This window comes from Osmerus eperlanus, chromosome 18 (genome assembly GCF_963692335.1).
Source record: "Osmerus eperlanus chromosome 18, fOsmEpe2.1, whole genome shotgun sequence".
NCBI classification, from domain to species: domain Eukaryota; kingdom Metazoa; phylum Chordata; class Actinopteri; order Osmeriformes; family Osmeridae; genus Osmerus; species Osmerus eperlanus.
In genome coordinates, this window is record NC_085035.1 from 1,993,433 (window position 1) to 2,015,932 (window position 22,500).

The following is a 22,500-nucleotide window of genomic DNA, read 5'->3' on the forward strand; positions in this document are numbered from 1 at the left end:
GCAGAGTGGTAACCTGTTCAGGTCAGGGACAATTTGACTGTGTGGTTGTAGCCAAAGAGGTTATATGGTTGTGGCCCAGGCACACTAATGTCGGGGAGCCCCCCCCTTCTCCTCCAGTTAGGCATTCCAGGCTTGTTTAAATAAGGCTTGCTTGCCCAAGGCCCCCTCTGGCCCTTTGCCCTTTGACCTGAAGTGCATTCTGCATGTAAAGTGAGGAATTCCTCTGAAGTTCAGTTAATGGGGTCGAGTGTTCATTCGTTGGACCCTGTTCCAAACATCCACCCGATGGAAACGACAGTCGATGTACTCCGAAGAGCCGGCCTGACAGTGGTGTCTCTGTAAACAGTAAGGACTGCTTTTGTGTAATATTCTCACCAACAGGGAGTAAATCACGATTCAAAATGTTCAGTGACGTTTTGCAGGGATCAAAAAGTGCCTTGTATGGTTAGCTGTGCTGCAGGGAGATGAAGAGATACCTAATAACTATTTTACTTCGAATCAATCTGCAAGAATTGACGCTGATTGTAATGAGAAATTGAAATAGACTAAATATATCTATCACTGATTTTACATTTAGTCATTTAGCAGACGCTCTTATCCAGAGCGACTTACAGTAAGTACAGGGACAATCCCCCCGAGGCAAGTAGGGTGATCCCCCCAAGGCACTTCGACACAACGTCATTTTGCACAGGAATCGAACCAACAACCTTCTGATTAATAGCCCGACTCCCTAACCGCTCAGCCATCTGACTTCCCTGATTTTGATCTTTTCTCTCTAAAGATGAGAGTGTAATAAGTCCTTTGAAGTCAACATACGCAATATTGGTTTAAGAATTTAAAACAGTCATACATATACACATTGACTTTTCAACACACACAGGGCACTGCTTAAAATGTCTTTAGTTAACCAGCAGAACGTGAGTCTTCACCACCGTTGAAACGTACCTAAGTGCCTGGAGGAAAGAAATGTGTGTCTCAGGACAGAAGGTTAGAGATGTTCCTCTGTCACATTTGGGCTTTAGAAAACTGTGCTGTTGGAGATGTTGTAAAGAGCAGTGCCACCCACACAACAGGAATGTCATGCATGCAGTCCATAGACTCTGTTTCTGCAGCAGGCTAGGGGGGTGGGGTGGGGGTGGGGATGGAGGGAGGGAGGGAGGGAGGGAGGGAGGAGGGGTGGGGTGGGGGTGGAAGGAGGGAGGGAGGGAGGGAGGGAGGGAGGGAGGGAGGGAGGGAGGGAGGGAGGGAGGGAGGGAGGGAGGGAGGGAGGGGGGGGAGAGTAAGGGGAGCCCGAAGCTCGGTATGATATCCCTTCATATCGACAGGAAGAAATGGTTGTCTTCCACACCATTCAATACAACACTAGAGTAGCCGGTTTGAACATTACTATATTGAATGAATGCAGTCCTAGCAGGAAGAACAGACGTGGAGAATTGAAGCTCGGTGACGTTTGAGGTGGGGTCTTCTGGTCAGGAAGATAGCTGGGAACAGATCACACCCAACCACCTCCACTACTATCCCCCTCAGACCAACACCTACCAACCTACCACAAAATAACGAATCCATGTTGTTTCGGTGGGAAATGATCAATGACTATCCATCACGGTTGTTTGTCCTTTTCCTGACGAGATCGAGACTGGGGAGTCACTGAGATGTGGGTTGGGGGCTCGGAGGGGTGAAAGGGCAGAGGAAGAAGGGAGGTACGTTTTCAGAGGAAGGGAGATCGGAAAAAAAGAGGGAACAATTACTCACATGTTAAGAAGGCCCCCACGACACCCCTCACAGACGACAGTTTAGAAGCAGCACAAACCAGCGCAAACCTCACTGGCTTTTCATTACACTTTTAACTAAGATGAAGATGTTCAGGAAGAATGGAAAAGATATTGTGTCAGGTTTTTTAGTTTTGTTTATCTGTGTGTTTTTTTTTAGTTCATTGACTAAATTGGTAAGGTGGAAAATGGGGATTTGTTTTTTTCTGATTGTAGTGTTCTGTGTAGTTTGTCTAAAAATAGTTTTTAGTTCTTTAAAGTTACATCCAATTAAATGAACCCTAAGGTAATCCAACCCAATGAAAGGCACTTGCAGGAAAACTACTTTTGAAACGGTCTTTTCAAAGAAACCTAGAAAAACAGCATAATGAAACTCTAACCATATGTTAACAATTATTCTTTTTTTCCCCATCTTGAAGAATTGCACTTTTTAAAATCTTTATGATGAAGATTGTAGATTTGTATTGAACATATGTGATTAAAGAGAATTCAGAATACTTTATGAACGGAGATAGTTTGAAACTTTCATCCATAAACTAGAGTAATTAAAGTAATTGGGTTATTTCACAGATTATTAGTTGTAAATTAACATACTGCACCTCTCAAATGTCGTATTTCGTTATAATAAGTGTACATTAATAGTTTTATTTGCAGTTTATCTCTTACTTTGTGTATGATTTTACATTTCTGTGACTAACAGTTACAAGATTAATACATAATTTGTTGTAATACTCTAATGATTACAAACACAAAAATCATTTAACAGATTTTTCCAGTTTAAGTGCCTTTTAAGAGCTTAAAGGTCAGAAAAATGTATAAAAGTAAAATGCTTTTGAGAAGTTTCAAAACTGCATGAACTGCACATTTATGATCCTAAAATGAGTAGCAAAATGTGCTTAAAATAGTCATAGTAATTATTTTAAGGGCAGAATTCCAGAACTGAATTTGCGCTGGAAATCTTTACGTTTGACAAATTCATATTATGCATCATATGTATAATTATACAAGACATGTCTTTACATTAAGAACATATATTATCATCATAAAAGAATAACATTAATATTAGATAATTACACAATCAGTTCTGTCTTTATCTTTGATATTATTTCTTAATTTGAATCTTGCTTTAATGTCATACCTCACATGTAAATGAGAAACATGTGCATTAGTTAAGAAGATAATAATCAAAATGATCAAAGTAAGGAAATAAACTAAAGATGATCGACAAAGTTACGTTGATTTTAACTATTTGTAAGTGTATGTATTGTCTTTTTTATCAAAAGTTTCACCATGCAGGGAATCAAACTTCATTTTCAACCTGCTTGATTACAATGAATTAAACTGATCGTAGAAACACATTTTAGGAGTAATTCTAACACTTAAAAAGTAAGATAGTATGCACATTAAATAGCCTACAGGAGAACATAATTCCTTGGTTTCATGTGAAAGAGGAGAGGCGTAAGGACTCTAGGGAACAACCCTGAAGTTACACACAGAAGCTAAGAAATAAACTGATGTTTTTGAACCAATTGTTAACTTAATCAAATCAAATTTGACAACAGAGATTTCTGTGTCATGAACACTCCCAAGAGGTTTGGGAATTCTATAAAACATTAATACTGAAGTTCCCTTAGGCTGATCTGTGTGATTGGTGTCAGTGGTGTCTGTTGATGTCACTGTCACAATTAATATGTTTGTTTCAAACAGTCTATTCCACAAGAGTAGATGAGTGTTTTTATTAATAACTTCCACCTTTACTTTGCTGTCCTCCTGTAGCTTGAACCCCTAATGTAACGGCTGTATTTCCACGCCCAGTTTGGGATTAATTCTGCTTCACCCCATGAAGATTTGTTTGGGTCGAATACATCGAAAACCAAAACAGATGCACAAGTCTGATCAGGATTTTAGCATTAGTTTCAGCATTTTTGAAAACCAATTACAGTAGGAAACCATCGAGCATGATGTTGAAACTCACTGGGATACTTTAAACCTTAATAAACCTTTGAGGGATCATGTTTTTTTTAGACATCATGTTCAAATATTGATTAGAAATACATGACCACTGAGGCATCATGTTTGACAGCCCTAGTTTGCCCTTGTATATATTTAAACAGTCAGTCATGAAGGATACAGGCTCATCTGAGTACAGTAGAGAGAGAGACAAAGTCAGAGAGAGAGAGAGCGAGAGAGAGAGACACACAGAGACAGACAGAGAGAGAGACACAGAGACAGAGAGAGACACACACAGAGAGAGACACACAGAGAGAGAGAGACAGAGAGAGAGAGAGAGAGACCCCCATCCTCCATGCCTTACTTTTTTTTAAATTGTCAATTGGCTGCACAACCAACTCTTTCCAGGGTGGGTGAGGCCCGCCTGGGTGTGAGGTAGGATGAGGCCCACCTGGGTGTGAGGTAGGGTGAGGCCCGCCTGGGTGTGAGGGGAGAGAGACTGGGCTCTCTCCTACTGGACAATACCATTATTTCAGCTCCCCTGGTCAGGAATGCCAGATTTCACAGACCGCTACTCTCCCCCAGACGTCAATCAAAGCTTTGCAAGCGTGCAGGCGCCTATCGTTGAACCCACCCACTGGTCCAATCCAAATTGTCAGTTTATCCCCCCAAAAAACACTCAAAAGCCAGGCTACCTTCATTTAATTAAGTCATCCTACACTGTCAAACTAGACAATGTGACAAGGGGATTAATTTTGCTCTCTTAAAAAAAGTACAATTACTAAAATTGTAACTTGATTTAGGCATATATAGGCCTACGGGCAAGATGCCCAAAAATGGCCCAAGTCGTGGTGTCTAATTCACAAAGGACCAAGTAATTTGACTTTAGTTGCTCTGATTTGAATTCTATGAAATTCTTTAAAAAACTAAACTGTTTTTTAAAAACACATTTCATTTTGTTATTTGCCTCTTTGGATATCTATTGTTAGCGAGTTATAATCTACCGTATTTTTTCAACTCAAAAGAAACCAGCGCAATTTTTAAACGAGACAGTTATCTCAATCACGATAGCCTATGTCATGGTAAACCTTATAATCCATTGTTAATCCGTGTTCAGGCGCGTGGAACATTTTACGCACGAACACCTATAACGGTGTAGGAGAGGTTGATAAGAAATTTGTGAATGGAATATAGTTAATCATGCTTTCGTTGTATACTGTGGCGCTTCATTGTATGTGACCAATCCTGGAACCGTTGAGAATGTTGAACACCCCGAAACTAAACCAATGGCTTATCATATGGCAAAGACTAGCGCAAGAAGAGGCCAATCAGTAGAAGGCATGCAAACGAGGAATTGGCTCCGGCAGGCTCTGAATGTCAAGTAGTCAAAGATGGAGTCTGGCTCGAGAAGGCCGTGCGTGTGTGCATGGACGATTTGTAATTTTATCTCCAAGCGCTACTGAAAATAATTTTCAGTTTTGCGTTTTGGATGTGACGGGCGTATTGAGATTCTAGCGTAGCAATACGTGAGGCACGTTGCGGGGCCTGGTTTCAACATTTTTTGATCAACTTTTGCTTCTTTACATTTTTGCCTCTAACGGATTGTCCCTCCCTTGTCCAGCTACCATTCATGAATTTGGGGGGTCCTTTGCGTTTGGGAGTCACATTTGGCGGCAATAGCGGGTACTCAGAGCGAAGCCGAGAAGTTAAGAAGGGTGGGAAATGTGATCTAAGGGTTATACAGAAGAATTAAGGGAAGAAAATGTCAAGGAGCGTCGCTACTACAGGCGCATCGGGACCCTGCGTAAAGATTGTCCATGGAAGCTCTCTACCTCTAGATTTGACCAGTGATCTCCCAGCACGGCGGACCAGGAACATGCATGCTTATTTTTTACGTTGTAGCACATATCTAGATGCAGGCTATTTACTAGGAATACTCAAGATTATTGAGACGTCGACTTTGTGCGATCTAACAAGTCGTTTGTGTAAAGGGCTGAGAAAGAGTTGATGTTTGGCTGGCGAATTCACTTTAGTAGCCTACCGTTAATAATTATTTCAGTAATAGGCTACATTGGTTCGAGTGAAACATAGAGGATTGGTTTGTAGTAAGTTTGTGTTCTTTGTCATATGAAATCTCTGAAATCGTCTAGTTGTCATGCTAGTTGGTATATCACATGCTAGGCTGGATTTACGATGTAAACTAAATTTACCAATTTGTGCTTTTTAATGCGTCTTTATTTACATGTAATAACAAAACAGGATTAGGTCAAACTTAATGTTTTAATTAAATTTCCTATATTGCCTTTAAGACACACAACTTGTTTTCAAAGTTGTTCTTTTTAGTGAACGTGATCTACTGAAACTTATGTTTTATTAGATATCCTATGTTAGAGGCCACTAATTTTTTTTTTGGTAGGCATTTTGTTGTAGCAGAGGTCCAAAGATAATTACAAACAGGTTGTTCTTGTAGGATTCCTGGTATTTGAAAGTGAACAAATTAGTTTGATAAGTTTGTGAAACGTGTACTTTTTCTAGTAGGTCGGGCCCATTCGTTATCAGTCAGTTGAAAACGTATACGTAATTTTTCTCCTTTCCTTATAGACTTCGAGTAGACTACGTGTAGACTTTAATGGTAAAAGTAGGCCTACTCGGGCTAAGCACCCGCAGATATTGAAATATGAGTCACTCTTTAGTGTATTTGTGAGTGGACCACGATTAAAACCTTTAGTATTATTTTCAGATGTGTAACTGTGACGGGGTGTGATCACTGACCTTTTCAGGTTGAATTTGTCCCTTAGTTACCGTCTGTGAAATAATTGATCTGATTGAACATTGGGAATGTGTCACTGTATGCCTATTAAGAGTGGGCAAGTAATCTACAGGCTCACGATTCCATCAAAAAAAAATTAGCTTCTTTAAACGGCCTTCACTTCCTGAACTATAGATGGTGTTTCGGAAGTGAGGGTAACAGCTTAAACAAGTCGTTTTTTGAGTGATCGTAACAGTTTAGTAACACTTCCTGATTGGGAAAAGGCTTCTGAGTTGGTAGAACAGTACCATAGTGGAGTAAAGGCAGAGGACCAGTAGGTGTTAATATTCTTATCCACTGCCTTTTTTCTGTTGTACTACTGGGCATTAAGATTAGCAGTGCAATATTAAAAGGGCATTGGCTGATGAAACAGAGAGCCACACCTTCTCCGTTGCCTTAACCTCTCACCCCTCTGAGTCTTGACAGGCCACAAATATAAGGGGCCTGTGTCTGTGACGTTTGACCAACCCTAGATACCCCGCTCTTTAATAACGAGTTCGTAAACCCTCCCTCTTCCTGTGGTGGGTCTCATTAGGTAGGATATGTGGGACACACAGTGTTCATTTAAAGACTCCGCAGTGAAATGGGGTTATATTTAGTATCTTTGTGTATTATGACATTTATGGAATTGTTTGAGTTCTTGCAATTAGGAACATATAATGACGCCTTTCACTCAGGAGTCATTGAAGCAAGCATCCTGCAGCTGTTATAATTTATTCTGATATAAACGAGGCCTATTTGTAACTGAATTGCTGCTGAGATCCTGTTATTCATGCCTCACCGCCTTATATTGAATATCTACAAGCTACAAATGGCTACGATTCTGTAAACGTGTCGTAGTTGGGGTTTTCATCGCTCGGATCTGTTGGGCAATGGAGAATGTCTGTCCACGTGCTGACATAATGCTGAGGTCAGCTGCTTTGACAGTGTTGCACTACTGTACCCACCTATTCAAGCAGTGCAATAGTATTGTCATAGCATTAGGCCTCAGTGGAGAACGCTTAGCACTGGTGACAAGTGGAGGGTGGCTGATCCGGGAGTCAGGTGGCTGAGCGGTTAGGGAATCGGGCTAGTCATCTGAAGGTTGCCAGTTCGATTCCCGGCCATGCCAAATGACGTTGTGTCCTTGGGCAAGGCACTTCACCCTACTTGCCTCGGGGGGAATGTCCCTGTACTTACTGTAAGTCGCTCTGGATAAGAGCGTCTGCTAAATGACTAAATGTAAATGTAAACCTCCCAATTTTTTATACTCTTGGTCTTTCATTAATCAAGCGTGTTTGGTGTAATTGCCACCTGTGAAATTGAGATCCGTAGTCAGTCATAAAATTTCCATATGGAAACTGTTCTTGGAAAAGTTTTTGAGATCACACATTTTAGATAACACAACCACACAGTAATTGCATTGGAATGTGTTGGCAAAGGAGGTGCCAAATGTTGAAAAAAAAAAAAATCCCTTCTCTGATTCTAGAATTGTAAAAACAGACATTTCCATTTGTACTGTAAAAAAAACACAATGACAAAAACCAGAGTTAAGAATTACATCGCTGTATTGTTTCTGATAACTTATGCCTTTCACGCATGTCTACTTGACCGACACACCGTTTGGAATTGCTTTTCCTTTTTCAGTGTTGGAGTGTGTTGCAGACGTCAAAGTCTGTTGCACGGTGCCCACGCGTGTGATTCTCTCCCCCCCCCCCCCCCCCCGACAGCAGAGAACACACCAGAAGGGAGAGGAGATGTGTGTTTCAGAGCATCTTTCTGGTGGCAGGTTGATGGGGGAGGGGAGTCATGGGAGGAATGCAGTGAGGGAGGCAAGTCCTGTTCTGTGTACGGCGGGGGAGGGGAGGTGTGGGGGGGGGGGGGGCTGGGGTCTCAGAGAGTGCTCCTGTGTGTGTGTGTGTGTGTGCGTGTGTGTGTGTGTGTGAGTGTGTGTGGTGATTCTCATCTGCTGCCTGCTCGGGCACATTTTACGTTACTTTCTTCAAACAAGATCTACACTACATGCACCTTCCCACCATATCGCTACGCATTAATTTCTACAAGATTGGGATTGTCCACTCCAAAAGACAGATAAATGTGCTGGTTTGTGGTGGGTCATAGTGTATTATCCATTGTTAACCTATAACCAAGGCTGTTAAAAGCACCTCAATGCTGCAATTGCTGCATTGAGGGACATGAGCGCAGAAACATGTCTGTGTGTCTGTCTTTGCTATTCTTTCATCACCTTTTGATACCTGTTTATGCTGACAAAACCACCCCACTGAGTTCTTGCGATTATAGGGTTAAGAAAAGCATATTTTAGTTTAAGGGGTGAAGTATTTGTTGGTTTATTTGTGTGACTGCAGACTGAAGGAAAGCTTGGCCTACAGTACCTCAGCCACTTGACTGTGCGAAATTCTCCCCGAGTTAAAGAATGTGACTTGTTGAGGCTTGCTTGCAATGCTTTCTGGGAAATCCTGGAATGTTTGGAATGGGGGACTGTGGAGGTCCTATCTTACTGGATAGAGAACTAAGTGTCCTGCGCTGGATCCAACAGGTCAGAGCTACAGTTGTGTTTAGGTGGATCAGGGAAGCACCACTGCACACTGCTACAGAGAACACAAGTAAATGAGTTAATTAGATCCAGATCTCTCAAGTCTATGTGGAAAAACAATCCACTCCTGTGTTATTACCTAATAAAACATTTCACTCTACGACAAAACGCATGTTTTTACGCGTCTTTTTTATTTATTAATTATTGTTTAGCACTTTACTGTTTGTGAACAATTGTATGGAGTATTGTGATTACATTAATGGAAAAAGCTATCAAGAAACATTAAAAAGCTATGACGGTTACAACTGTCGTGTTAATGTTTGTTACATAAATCGACTTGAATGAAAACATTCGTATAGTTGTAATAAACAATACAGGAATTAAATAAACCGATGTTAAACTGTTGGCCTTACTAAATAATTAATCTCTTTCTTCGCAAAATTGATTAATAGGCTGTGTTCACCTCTTTGAATGAAGCCTGGGTTCTTGTGTTTAGGTTACCTGAATTTAGCCAGCAGTGTTTAACATAATGAGGAACACGAGCAAAGTGAACACACATGTAGGCAACTCGAATGTGAACAATCTTTGGGGCCACCGCTTTCATTGCACAAAAGTACCTGTCTTTCTTCTAACGAAAACAAATAATTTCATTCAGGAAATAAAAGGCCAAATTGAATTACAATTGGGGAAACAACCAGCCATCAATTTGCAGTCATTTTCAATGTTCCTGCTGTTTTAGGCTTCACCTAAAGACTTTTATGCAGACAACCAAAAGCAGTTAATTCACAATTTGTTACAGTGGCTCATTTGTTTTCAATTATTCGCTACTCGGTAACGAAAATAAATCCACGGAGAAGTAATGTCTAGCCTATACCAAAATCGCATAGGCGCCAATAGATTTTTCTAAACATTATATTTCACATTTTGTGTCTCTTTCGATATGTGAAAGTTATTATACTGTAGTGACGGGTGTATCAGTCATACATACAAGTGTCGGGTGTTAGGCTACAAATAACATCTTTCATTTACGGCCAATTCTGTGAGCGAGTTGGCTTGATTTCACAAAATTAGGATTTCATGTCACCCAGTGGAAGCAGGGTGTAAATACAAGCGACTTTTGAACCATGTAAATTTGTTACAAAAATTGGTAAAAGGTTGCCTAGGCCTAAGTTATGTTTTTTTATATATATAAAATTGGATATAAACAACAAACAACATATTAACTATAAACAAACTCTTCCAAAAATGACAGCGATGTTCTGTGTGGGCTAATGTGCCATACATTTAATGACTGATGAATGATTATTCATTATCCATTATCATTATGAACAACATTAATTCTGGAGTATTTAGCTGTAAATGTTCTTGTAATTATATTTCATAAAAATACGTTTAAGCGTGCAACAGACAATATGCATAGGTAGCTTCCATAGTAAACTGATAACACAAATATAACTTATTAAGACACACGTTAATATATACAGTAATCTTGGAACTATCCTTATCTATGTATGATTTAAACGATAAATTCACCACCCCCTAGAATAAAAAAACAAACACATTGTTCATTGATAAATTGTGAGATCCCCAATTAGAATGTTTGGCAATTCTTGTCCAGCAGATGGCGCAATTCCTAAGGCGACTGACTGAGTCAAATGTATCTGCGAGACACATTTATGCTGGAGGAAGAAACATACAAAAAAATCGAATTCCACTCTCGTGTCTCATTCTACACTGTTGTCCTGCACATTTGTCCTCTGGAAAAATATATAAAAAAATACAAGTAATGTCAGTAAACTCCCAGTATTTGTAAATGTAAAAAAAAAATATATATATATATCTCTTATTAAGGATTTAATTGTGATGGTGTGACCTTTGCTTCAGTTATCCGATGAGGCTTCAAAAAATTTAACCCTGGCAAGGGAAGCTCAGACGGTCTTGGCTGCTCCACCATCGACTCGTGAGGCATCTGAAACAAAGCTCTGATAATTAGCAGAATCGGAAAAAAAACTATGCCTTTATTTCTGCAGCATAGGGAATTCCCTTGGACACAGTTCTGACTCTGGTGTGTCAGTGTCTGCGAGGACTGGAGGGCTCACCAGGAGAGGAGGGGCCCTGAACAGGTAGTTGTAGCGGTAGTGGAGCAGGTTGATACAGGAAGTAGCGTACAGGTCTGCGTAGCGCATGAGCTGGCTGGCAAACAGGGTCTGACTGGAGCCACTTCTCAACAAGCTGCCAGTCTGGCTGTAGGACATATCCAGCCTGTAGGTCACCACCTGCAAACACAAACACACCTGCCTGAGAAACATGTCTACCTGCCTGCACAGAAACACCCGGAAATACAGAAACACACTGGGAAATACATCTCATCATCAAAACACAGCACTGACAATGTGAACTCAACTCAGGAAGTATCGTGGTTAACAATGCACATATGAGCTTTGTAAGTTTGAGATGAACGAGAGAGAGAGAGACAGAAATAGAGAGAGAGGGAGGGAGGGAGAGGGTGAGACAGAGAGAGGGAGAGAGAGAGGGAAAGAGAGAGGGAAAGAGAGACTGAGATGGAGAGAGATACAGAGAAAGAGAGAGAGGGGGGAGAGAGACATGGTCTTTTGTTATCCACCTTAATCCTGGTCTTAATGGCCAAGATGTCAGGACACTCCCGACTTCCACTGTCCAGTTGCCTGACAGAGGAGAGAGACGACAATCACACCAACCACACAATCCTCTGCATCTCTGTCACATCACGTCAAAGCCAAGAGTCACACAGACAAGGAGAGTGACGGTCAGTATAGATGACATGCACACTCACTTGTAAAGGTCAGTCAGCAAGACATCAAGATATTTCAACTCCTCAAAAAGACCTGGAACAAAACAAAAATAAAGCCACTAAATGTACTAAACTGCGAGAAACAAAAAAAACTGATATACACTGTATATATTGGTCAATGTAGCCATGAAAATATGAGTTTTAGAACTTCTGTATGTCTAGGCTGCATCAATAATTGAGGCGAGAAGGAAGTTGTACTCACTGCTCTTCTCAGCCCTAATCTCCAGCTCCTTGGCAAGTTCCGGAACGACCAGAAAGGTCTTCCATCCCTGGCGCTTCTTGGACTTCAGGATGTCCCCGAAGATGTGGTCCCCTACATACAGGATGTCCTTACCCTTCACATTCAGCAGGTCGCACACAATGTCGGAGGAGCCTGGAGGGGGAGAAGAGAGACCGCTGGGTAAGTTCCGGTTCTAGAACACAGAATACTGGATATGGATTAAGATAAGTCTGGAACTTGGAATCTATTTTTTGTGAAAAACCTCTATTGATTTTCTTTGTAGACTGGGACAATGGCTTAATCAGTCACCAGGCTTATAGAGACACAACGGGACACGAATATGACACAGTTTCACTAACAGTAAAACCGTCAATGCCTATGCCTTCAGTTGCCTGGCATTTTGCTCTACCTCGCATCCCTTCTCCGTGTCCCTCCCTGCTGTGTGCTCACCCCCTGAGTAGATGGTGCCATGTTGAAGGTCTCCAGTGTAAGTCCCAATACGCAGATTTCCTGTGTTCTGCGGTGAGAAGACATCACGAAACAAGGAAATAAGTACAATAACGTGGTCATTCAGCAGATGTTTTTCATCCAAAGCAACGAACACGAGGGGAAGGGATTTGAACCCGCAGCCTCTTGCTCTGCAGTTAATGCTTTAACCACTAAGCTCCAATCACCCCATGGGCTTCGTTAGGTTACCTCCGCATGCTGTGTCACGACGATGAGTCATGGTTTTCTTACCGTGTTTACTTGTCTCAGCTCTGTCCCGCCCGCAAAGAACAGGGGTTTCCTGGTGTCCACGACGATAAGGTCGAAGTAGGACTGCCACGACTTTTTTGGTTTGCCCGACTAGAAGAAGGACAATCAATCAATCAACAAAAAGTCCTGAACCAAACAACGTCATCCAACAGGGTTTAACCCTTGTGTTATCTTCGGGTCATTCTGACCCATCAGTCATTGTGACCCACCGTCGTATTGCGACAAATTTACCTCATACAAAAACAAAGTGAAGCATTTTCTTTTAACCGTCGGGCTGTCTCAGACCCCCCACATTGCAATGGTTAAAAGAAAATTATTTGTATTTGTTTTTGTATTGGGTAAAATTGGGTAAACACAACGATGGTTCGTTATGAACCTTTGGGTCATGTGACCCGAAGGCAGCACAAGGGTTAAAATATCGAACGCCGAGCATCACCTTGGCGTCATCTTGGGGATCTTCAAACAGGTACTTCATAATGGCCTGGGGACAGGAGGAATCCACGTTAAACACACCTGTCGTGGCTCCCTTATCAACAACGATGTCTCTGATAAAGTCTGTGTTGACAGGACTCTCACCTCGGTGTAGTTGTAATCACTGTTGGTCGCCAGGAAGACTTTAGCCACTTCTCTGAGGCGACTCAGCAAAACAGTAAGGTCAGGCTGTGGACACAGGAAGTACAACGGAAGCTGTGTTTATTTTGAGTTATGAGTTGATCTGATATTATGAGTTTGACGTTCAGATGTCACTTCCCCTTCCCCGGGTTGTAACTTGGGTCACCTGACTTATAAAACAGGCAGCCACCTTGCAATGTATACCGCCAGAAAGCTAATCATTCACTGGCATGGGTGAGAAGTTGTGATAAAGAGTGAGTTTAAGTTCAACTCAAGCAACTACCAGTAAATAGACAAAAGGTGGGAAACTGTATATGAAATGCAACATAACTTACATTTTTGATAACGTATTTTTCTAAATCCGTCACAGTCCTCTCTTTCAGAATACCCTGTAAGCAAGAAATAGCCATTAGCCTGAACCCCGGGAAAATAATTGTTTTGTGTACGCAGGTGTGGTGGAGACTGCTTGATGGTGAGATCAACCAATCACACACCACCATCACACGAGCCCATGAGATCAACCAATCACACAACACCATCACACGAGCCCATGAGATCAACCAATCACACAACACCATCACACGAGCCCATGAGATCAACCAATCACACAACATCATCACACGAGCCCATGAGATCAACCGATCACACAACACCATCACACGAGCCCATGAGATCAACCAATCACACACCACCATCACACGAGCCCAGACGTTGGACTGCGGGGCCGCTGGGTTTGCTGACCGTGTTGTGGATGAAGTCCATGGCGTCACGGACGTCTTGGAACATGCTTCTGTAGGACATGTACAGATCCCCGTGCTGGTACCCTTTCTCATGGCTGGAAGACATGTCATGGTGGAGACAGTGAGCACTCTGACGTGAACACAGAGAGAGAGAGATAGAGATGGAGAGAGACAGAGAGAGACAGAGAGAGACAGAGAGAGAGACAGAGAGAGAGACACACAGAGAGAGAGAGAGAGAGAGAGAGAGAGAGAGAGAGAGAGAGAGAGAGAGAGAGAGAGAGAGAGAGAGAGAGAGAGAGAGAGAGAGAGAGAGAGAGGGGGGAGGAGGGAGAGAGAGAGAGAGAGACAGAGAGACAGAGAGAGAGAGACAGAGAGAGAGAGAGAGAGAGAGAGAGAGAGAGAGAGAGAGAGAGAGAGAGAGAGAGAGAGAGAGAGAGAGAGAGAGAGAGAGAGAGAGGACAGAGACAGAGAAAAAGAGAAAGACAGAGAAAGACACCGAAAATCGGAGAGCAGGAGATGCCTGGGGGAATGATAAAGTGTCTACTCACTTCTTGAATCTGGCGGTTCTGTTGAAGAAGTCCACCAGGCAGGCGTAGAGGTATGTCTCTGAGGAAGGAGGAACCAGGAACATGTTCACCTCAGGAGAAACCAGGAACATGTTCACTTCAGGAGAAACCAGGAACATGTTCACCTCAGGAGAAACCAGGAATATGTTCACCTCAGGAGAAACCAGGAACATGTTCACCTCAGGAGAAACCAGGAACATGTTCACCTCAGGAGAAACCAGGAACATGTTCACCTCAGGAGAAACCAGGAACATGTTCACCTCAGGAGAAACCAGGAACATGTTCACCTCAGGAGAAACCAGGAACATGTTCACCTCAGGAGAAACCAGGAACATGTTCACCTCAGGAGAAACCAGGAACATGTTCACCTCAGGAGAAACCAGGAACATGTTCACCTCAGGAGAAACCAGGAACATGTTCACCTCAGGAGAAGCCAGGAACATGTTCACCTCAGGAGAAACCAGGAACATGTTCACCTCAGGAGAAACCAGGAACATGTTCACCTCAGGAGAAACCAGGAACATGTTCACCTCAGGAGAAACCAGGAACATGTTCACCTCAGGAGAAACCAGGAACATGTTCACCTCAGGAGAAACCAGGAACATGTTCACCTCAGGAGAAACCAGGAACATGTTCACCTCAGGAGAAACCAGGAACATGTTCACCTCAGGAGAAACCAGGAACATGTTCACCTCAGGAGAAACCAGGAACATGTTCACCTCAGGAGAAACCAGGAACATGTTCACCTCCCAGAATCACAGAGCTCCCGCATATCCCATCCCAAGGGTCCGAGAATGTATCAACTATTATCATTTATCTACGATATGTCATCTCTGATAAATCATCTAAGATCTACTTCCTCTAGAAAATGAGAATTTGAATTTGAAGAGTCCTGTACATTCACAGTGGTCACATGGACCCACACCTATGTAAAGCAGAAATCATCTAGGATTTATCTTCTAGGATTTATCATAGATTCATCGTGCTATTTCCAACACGGGAGATCTTGCATGAAAGACGAGGAAGTTAAGTACTCCTACCGTACCTGAGAGGTTGAAGAGAGTGTTGAGGATGTAGAAGCGGTCTGTGTTGCCTCTCTGGATGAACATGTTGGGGTAACACACCAGGATCTCCTCCCTGCACACCAGAGATGGCAAAAGTACACACATCCTTCACTCAACTGGTACTGACTACACTTTTTCACTCAATTCTTTTGTTCAAACTTTTTTTTACTTTTAGGGTTTGAGGGTCCTCTCCTTTCACTGTGTGTGAAAAAAAAAGTTTCCCAAAAAGTATAGAAAGTTTGAAAAAAAACAGTTTTTTTTAAAAGAAAGAATTCCATAATAAAAATATATTTTTTTAATAACAAGGGTCTCTATCAGGGCTTCCAGACCGTGTCACACTGAAGTGATCAGCCATCCATTAAGCACAGCTGGAGTTTTCTATACACCCTCTCCCCAGCATGCAGATCTGCACCCGACCGCTGTGTGACGGTGATCCAGGCGAGCAGCGGTGAGCGGATCAGAACAGGAACCAGAGCCGCGCGCTGGCTAAGCTTCCTGGTGGAGACTTCCACAGGCATCTGAAACCTGGTTTACTAACAAAGGAGAGGCAGACTGCTTGTGTGTCCTATAAGCCACTGTGTATCGTACACACATAATTAATTCAGTTCCTCTTCTCTCACAGACATGTATAAACCTTTGTGCGAGGAAAAAACCTTATAGGATTTACGTACTCTTTGTAAAACTCTGAATAATCCCAGATACAAACTTCAACAATCGTGCAGTGACACAAACACAAAGGCATTCCCTCCCAAATCCCACAGCACCAGGTGCAAGATATAAATATACTTTTAATATTTGTGAGCTGGTTATGTCACTTTCGTAAGCTAGAGGAGTTGGTGCTTCAAAACCGTTTCCAAAAAACGGGAGAGAGTTAAGACACGATCATCCCATTGGTTACATTTCTGTCATCCTTTCAGTTCCTTTTACAAAAACAGACCAGTCAGCTGTGGTCAGTTGGGTCTGAACAGGGTTGGGGTCAGGATAGCCTGGTTTCAAATGTCCCTCCACTGCTTGAAATGGATGGTCTTGCCCTCACACAGGCTCTGCTCTCTATTCTACATCTAATGTCACGTCAACTGAATCATCAGCATTAGCGTAGCAGCATCATGTTGTGTGTCGTAAGTGTTTGTGCAGATGTCGCCTCGACGACAGTGCTGACCCATGGACTTCCTGTTTTGATATGATTGAATGAACTCCAAAATAATACACTGGCTTGTGGGTTTTAAGATATTAGATCTACAACCGTAGATCCTTTGCACCAAGTACACACACCAAGTATACTTCAAGTACACTTAAACCCCATTCACACACACACACAAACAGTGTTCTTGGAAAACTCTCTCTTGCCTTTTGCGGAATTTGAAACCATGAATGCAGAGCAGGATGTTCCCGTTGGAGTCTACCTTCAGAAGATTCCCGAGCATAGTGTCAAACACCAGGCCTCTGGCAGGGTGGAGGAGAGGAACGAGGGGTGGAGGAGAGGAAAGAAGGATGGAGGAGCCCAAGATGAGTAAAGATAGTAGGGAGGAGATTTACATTAATTTGCTGTTAAATTTCATGATGTTTCAAAAATACAAATAAAAAGCCCAATGGTTATCTTTATTGACTGGTCCTGTTCCTCTACTGTTCTTAGAAGGCCTTCGGGAGAGGTTCCGTTTATTTGTACTGGTGGAACATCTGAAGGGCAGAACCGACTCCCTTGGGCACAGCGTACGGAAAATAGACCGCACAGCCAAACGACCCTACAATGTTTCCTAATGAGATAGCACTTTCAACCCCTTGAAAGCACTTCTCGTTTTAACGCTATCCTGTAGCCAATAAACGAACCAGCTCTGAATCGGTGGCTTAAACACACAAAGTATCTGTTTAGTCAGAAACTACATTACACTTATGTGGTCGTAGCTCAGCCATTGTGAGGAGTTTATATTTAGTAGAGCAGGGGTGTTTATACGGGGGGGGGGGTATTTATAGTGTGTTGTTGTCGACGGAGGGCACGGAGAGGGTAATCGGGATGGGAGGACCTCAGCAGGGAAGGGACTCACCGTGTGGGGAAGGGACTCACCGTGTGGGGAAGGGACTCACCGTGTGGGGAAGGGACTCACCGTGTGGGGAAGGGACTCACTGTGTGGGGAAGGGACTCACCGTGTGGGGAAGGGACTCACCGTGTGGGGAAGGGACTCACTGTGTGGGGAAGGGACTCACCGTGTGGGGAAGGGACTCACCGTGTGGGGAAGGTGGGATCATACGTGTAGCGCAGCATCTCATGGGGGTAGCCGATGGACACCAGCCTGTCTCTCAGCAACTCAAAGCTCAGCCCCTCGTACTCTGGAGACTGGTACACTGCACACATACAGGTGGAGCATCTCAGAGAGAGCAGCATCTCTACTGAGAACCGGAATTCGCTTTGTCACAACTGGCACCCGAGTGCAAATAGCAGGCGGCAGTTTGGTCACGGGTCACACGGGTGACCCTGTGGTCACGGGTCACACGGGTGACCCTGTGGCAGACCTTGCGTCTCGCAAAATGTTGGCGTGCTGTGTTTTTTGAACCAAGCGCATTTGACACCCTTGATATCCTGTCTACTCACCCGCCAGGGTGTAGTCCATGTCGAAGCCGAAACATTTGATGCTTTCCAGGGTCAAACTCCTGTTGACGAAGACCCTGTGATCAGAGAGAAACATGAAGGTGTTTCTGTTGAGATAATCAGACTGATTATTCGAAGGGAGACTTGGTTATCATGCAGACATGTTGCAGCATGACATGACTGCTGACGGCTCTTAAGATTAGATCTCTGATTGATTTTAAGGATTAGATGGACGTTTGACCTCACAAGACATCAACATTTGACTTTAGGATATTTTCTGCACTTTTGGAACATATCACTTTTAGCTCCTAAAATGATCCTAACTTGTAAAGTGCATCGTTTGGTGTCCCTGGGATTCACCACTATGACTCATGTCACGTACACCTCAATTACTTAGAAATCCTTTCAATAAATGTAATTTCACCAGGTGTTGAGATCATCTTCAGCTCTATCTGTTCAGTGAGACTATCTCTGCTGGCAGCGGGCTTTCCTTGTCACTTCCTTACAGACTTAGTCTTATCAGGTCTACAGCATGTGTCAGCAATCCTGACAAAATGAGCTCACGCACTTTCAAACGCGTCAAGCTCTGACAAGATCTCTTACGTTCAAGGCATTTTGGTCTGGGGTTCACTAAACAGAGGCCATGTAAATCCTATCAAGCGCAGGCACTGCTGATTATTAAATAATGTTTTTACATACTTTTTGCATATGTACACATGTATTATATAGGCATATTTCCAACAGGATTTATTCTATCAAATGTTCTTATATATTAAGAAAGTGAAAGTGAGTATCTGACTACACTGGATCTGCTTTCACAATACCTTTGTGGTCCACTTTTAATAATGCCCCCTCTCCAACTAGTCTCCTGCCTCTACCAGTTCCACCCTGCCAGATCGCTAGCCTTTATGACCACAAAGGGTTTCCAGTCACATCCTCTGTGTGATATAGCTTCTCTCACTGGCACCATAGCAGTACAGCCCATACAGCCCCACAGTATCCACCCACAGTATCCACCCACTGCAGCCAGTTCAAGCAGCTATGGGGTTACTGTTAATAATTTACCAGCCAGCTCCTTTTCCGTGTGCTGATGTAGGAGTCTGATTTAGGATCTACAGAGGGAGGGAGAAACCATGGTGGGTGATGGAGCTGGTGCGAGGTTCCTTGCGGACACAGAGACAGCTAACATCGTTTCCTTAATACCTTAAAGAGCTGAGACCTTCTGAAGTATGCGTGAAGTATTACCAAAGCAAAACAAAGAGTTCTTATATACGACCACCACAGATTGTTTTTGTACGTTTTATAGCCAAGTTGAACTGGTTCAACTCACGCCCGGGTATTTCGTTCACCATCCAATTGGCAGCTTTACGTGGCGTTCGTGGAAATAAACCCTGCACCACCACTTCCTCCTCCTCAGGAAATTGAGAGTAACAATACTGAGGAGCGACGCGAGGACACCTGTGACACTTACAATTCGCGGGAGAATTGAGACCTATTGCTAGAGATGACACACCTGACAACCTCACCTTTACAAAATCATCCACTTCAACAAGTCAGCGTAAACACAGTAAGCACACTAGCCATTGCTAGCCACACTTGTCACCCTTTCATAATTGTAACACTGAACAATTGAGTCGATATGGTATCAGTCTGCATATGTTTCTTGTATGGTATAGATTAATACAAATAGGCCTACTTGTATCCAAATAGCCTACAATTGTATTGTCAACTCACTGATGATGTTCCGTCTGGACCAACTCTGCGGAAGGCTGCGGGTCAGTGTCCGAATTAATGTTGGATGGATCCTTGACATTCGTAGACGGTTCCTCCATGATCGCTACCGTGTCAGCCTCTGTCCCAAGGCTGCCCATTTCAGAGCTGCACGGTACCTTCAAACAGTAGGTCAACTGTTACCTCAAAACTAAGTGCGGATGCATTTCAAGTTGCAAAATTACGCAGACCTTGTACGTCAAGGTTCCCCCTTCGCTGTCGTCAGTAAACAACTCTCTGTGAAAGGGCCGTGATGGGTGGAGTGCGAGGAGGGTGCGGGTCTCTGGGACGCACGCATCCCTCTCGTGCGCGTAACGCTCACACGCAGTGACAGCGAGAAACTGGCATTGAGCACGGAGATTGTGTTATCAGGGGGGCACACTCGCAGCGACAGAACACTTGGCTCGAGCTCGCGTCGAACTACCGAAATGCGACCGTGACAAGGTTCAGTTTCTACACTAGCCTATAAAAGTCGTTGTAACTATATAGTCTACAATATACAACAATATTGTATTACAATAAAAATAGTTCCAAAACAAGTTAAAATGTTAATTATTTTATTTTTGCCCGTAGATATTTGGTACAGTTCAGACAGCAAAAGGCGAAATTCTTATCACTGAAACTTAAGCACAACCTGATCTTGTCCAGTAATGTAACTCGACCATGGGTGTAGCTATCCCTGTCTTTATGGCTGGGTGTAGCAATAACATCTAATCAATGTCAAGAGTCAAACCCCTGAAAATCCCAATAACCCCTCCTGAATATCCTGTCCAGAGTAGACATAAGTATTGATTTGTGGTTCAGCCAGAAAACCTAAAAAGCTTGAGTTAACCCTTGTGTTATCTTCGGGTCATTCTGACCCATCAGTCATTGTGACCCACCGTCGTATTGCGACAGATTTACCGCATACAAAGACAAAGTGAAGCATTTTCTTTTAACCGTTGGGCTGTCTCAGACCCCCCACATTGCAAAGGTTAAAAGAAAATTATTTTAATTTGTTTTTGTATTGGGTAAAATTGGGTAAACACAACGATGGTTCGTTATGAACCTTTGGGTCATGTGACCCGAAGGCAGCACGAGGGTTAAGGGTTTAAGGAGTGAGTTATTTTTCCAAAACGGAAGCTAGCTAGTTTTAGTTAGCTTCCGTTACCTAGCAACCTAGCATAATACTCGTAGCAATGCTACTACCTGCTAGTGTTACTTGTTAGCCTCCTAATTGTAAATTTTGAAGCCATACTATAGCGTTTGTCATATAGTTTTTGTCTATCGGAAAATAGTCGGTTGGAATGTTCAGAATCACATATGTGTGACGCTGCTCCTTAACGGGTTAACTACCAGACAGTTACACGCAATCTACAAATCAAATGATCTTTGGTTAGAGTTTGGTGGTTGTACATGAAGTCACTGTGCCAGTGGCCTCAGGCTGTTTGTGTTTGTCCTCCTCAGGCAGTCCTGTTTTAGAATGCATCCTGTGGTAGTCTGCCGTGATCTCCAGGACAGTGCGGTTCTTGGTCTCGGGAACGTTGTACCACACAAACAGCCCAGAGAGAAGGCTGACACAGAGGAAGATGAGAAAACAAAAGTAATCCAGATACTCCTGGAAAGAGAAGACTCGGTTAGATTTAGACTGTGTGTTTTTGTGTGTGTGTGTGTGTACATAAAAGAGAGATAGAAAAGAGAGAGTAAGGGAGTAAAGGGAGATTGAGAAAAGAGAGTGAGAACTAAGAGAGGGATAGTGAGAAAGAGTGAGTGAGTGTGTGAGAGAGAGAGAACGGAGAGTGAGTGAGAAAGAGAACAGAGAGTGAGAGAGAGAGAGAGAGAGAGCGAGCGAGCGAAGGAGCAGACTAGGGTTGCCAGGGTTACGGGAGGAAGACGTCCTCACCACTATGAGAGGGAAGAGCATGCCCAGGAGGAAGAGGCCAGTCCAGTTGAGGGTGCACGCTACGGTGAAGGCTGCGGGTTTAAAGGACTGGGTGAAGATCTCACCGGGCAGGGGGGCGGTCACTCCAGCTGACACAGGAAGGGTCAACAAATCTGAATAAAACTACAGCAAGAGCATTTTCTGGTAGTTGGGTTAGTGGGTTAGTGGGTTAGGGTCAGTGGGTTAGTGGGCCAGGGTTAGTGGGCCAGGGTTAGTGGGTTAGGGTCAGTGGGTTATGGTTAGTTGTAAGACAACACTTCAGTGGCTAGTGATCCACGAGTCAGTGACTGTCGTGTTGGACGCGCGGCGAAGCGCGCAGTCGTGGGACCTAAACCCACCAGGTCCACTGGAGAAGAAGAGGATGAAGAGGAAGATG

General features: G+C 43.3%; 2 protein-coding genes across 4 annotated transcripts in view; both read right to left on the reverse strand.

Moving 5' to 3' along the window:
* Window positions 1-10,249: 10,249 nt before the first annotated feature.
* Window positions 10,250-20,459, reverse strand: nt5c2l1 (5'-nucleotidase, cytosolic II, like 1). 3 transcript variants are annotated; one of them, XM_062484036.1, is made up of 18 exons: window positions 20,168-20,459; window positions 18,437-18,510; window positions 18,072-18,189; window positions 17,197-17,292; window positions 15,831-15,922; window positions 14,768-14,825; window positions 14,221-14,314; window positions 13,815-13,868; window positions 13,444-13,527; window positions 13,304-13,348; window positions 12,850-12,957; window positions 12,562-12,628; window positions 12,094-12,264; window positions 11,874-11,925; window positions 11,685-11,745; window positions 11,161-11,337; window positions 10,935-11,030; window positions 10,250-10,818 (listed from the first exon to the last, which is right to left on the reverse strand). In XM_062484036.1, the coding sequence occupies exons 1-18, from the start codon at window positions 20,302-20,304 to the stop codon at window positions 10,786-10,788; spliced, it is 1,617 nt and encodes a 538-aa protein (XP_062340020.1). In that variant the 5' UTR covers window positions 20,305-20,459; the 3' UTR covers window positions 10,250-10,785. The 3 variants fall into 3 exon arrangements, with proteins under 3 accessions (XP_062340020.1, XP_062340021.1, XP_062340019.1); XM_062484037.1 differs by lacking the exon at window positions 18,072-18,189 and having other exon boundaries at window positions 20,168-20,309; XM_062484035.1 differs by lacking the exons at window positions 15,831-15,922; window positions 17,197-17,292; window positions 18,072-18,189; window positions 18,437-18,510; window positions 20,168-20,459 and having other exon boundaries at window positions 14,768-15,760.
* A 290-nt stretch (window positions 20,460-20,749) lies between these two features.
* Window positions 20,750-22,500, reverse strand: part of slc2a11l (solute carrier family 2 member 11, like) — an 8,865-nt gene continuing 7,114 nt past the window's right edge. Inside the window, exons 9-12 of the mRNA XM_062484810.1 lie at window positions 22,463-22,500; window positions 22,086-22,213; window positions 21,539-21,800; window positions 20,750-21,046 (exon numbers count right to left, since the gene is read on the reverse strand). The exon at window positions 22,463-22,500 is cut by the window's right edge and continues 38 nt beyond it. Of these exons, the coding sequence (XP_062340794.1) occupies window positions 21,579-21,800; window positions 22,086-22,213; window positions 22,463-22,500 (388 nt within the window). The 3' untranslated portion in view covers window positions 20,750-21,046; window positions 21,539-21,578. The remainder of the gene's footprint in view (window positions 21,047-21,538; window positions 21,801-22,085; window positions 22,214-22,462) is intronic.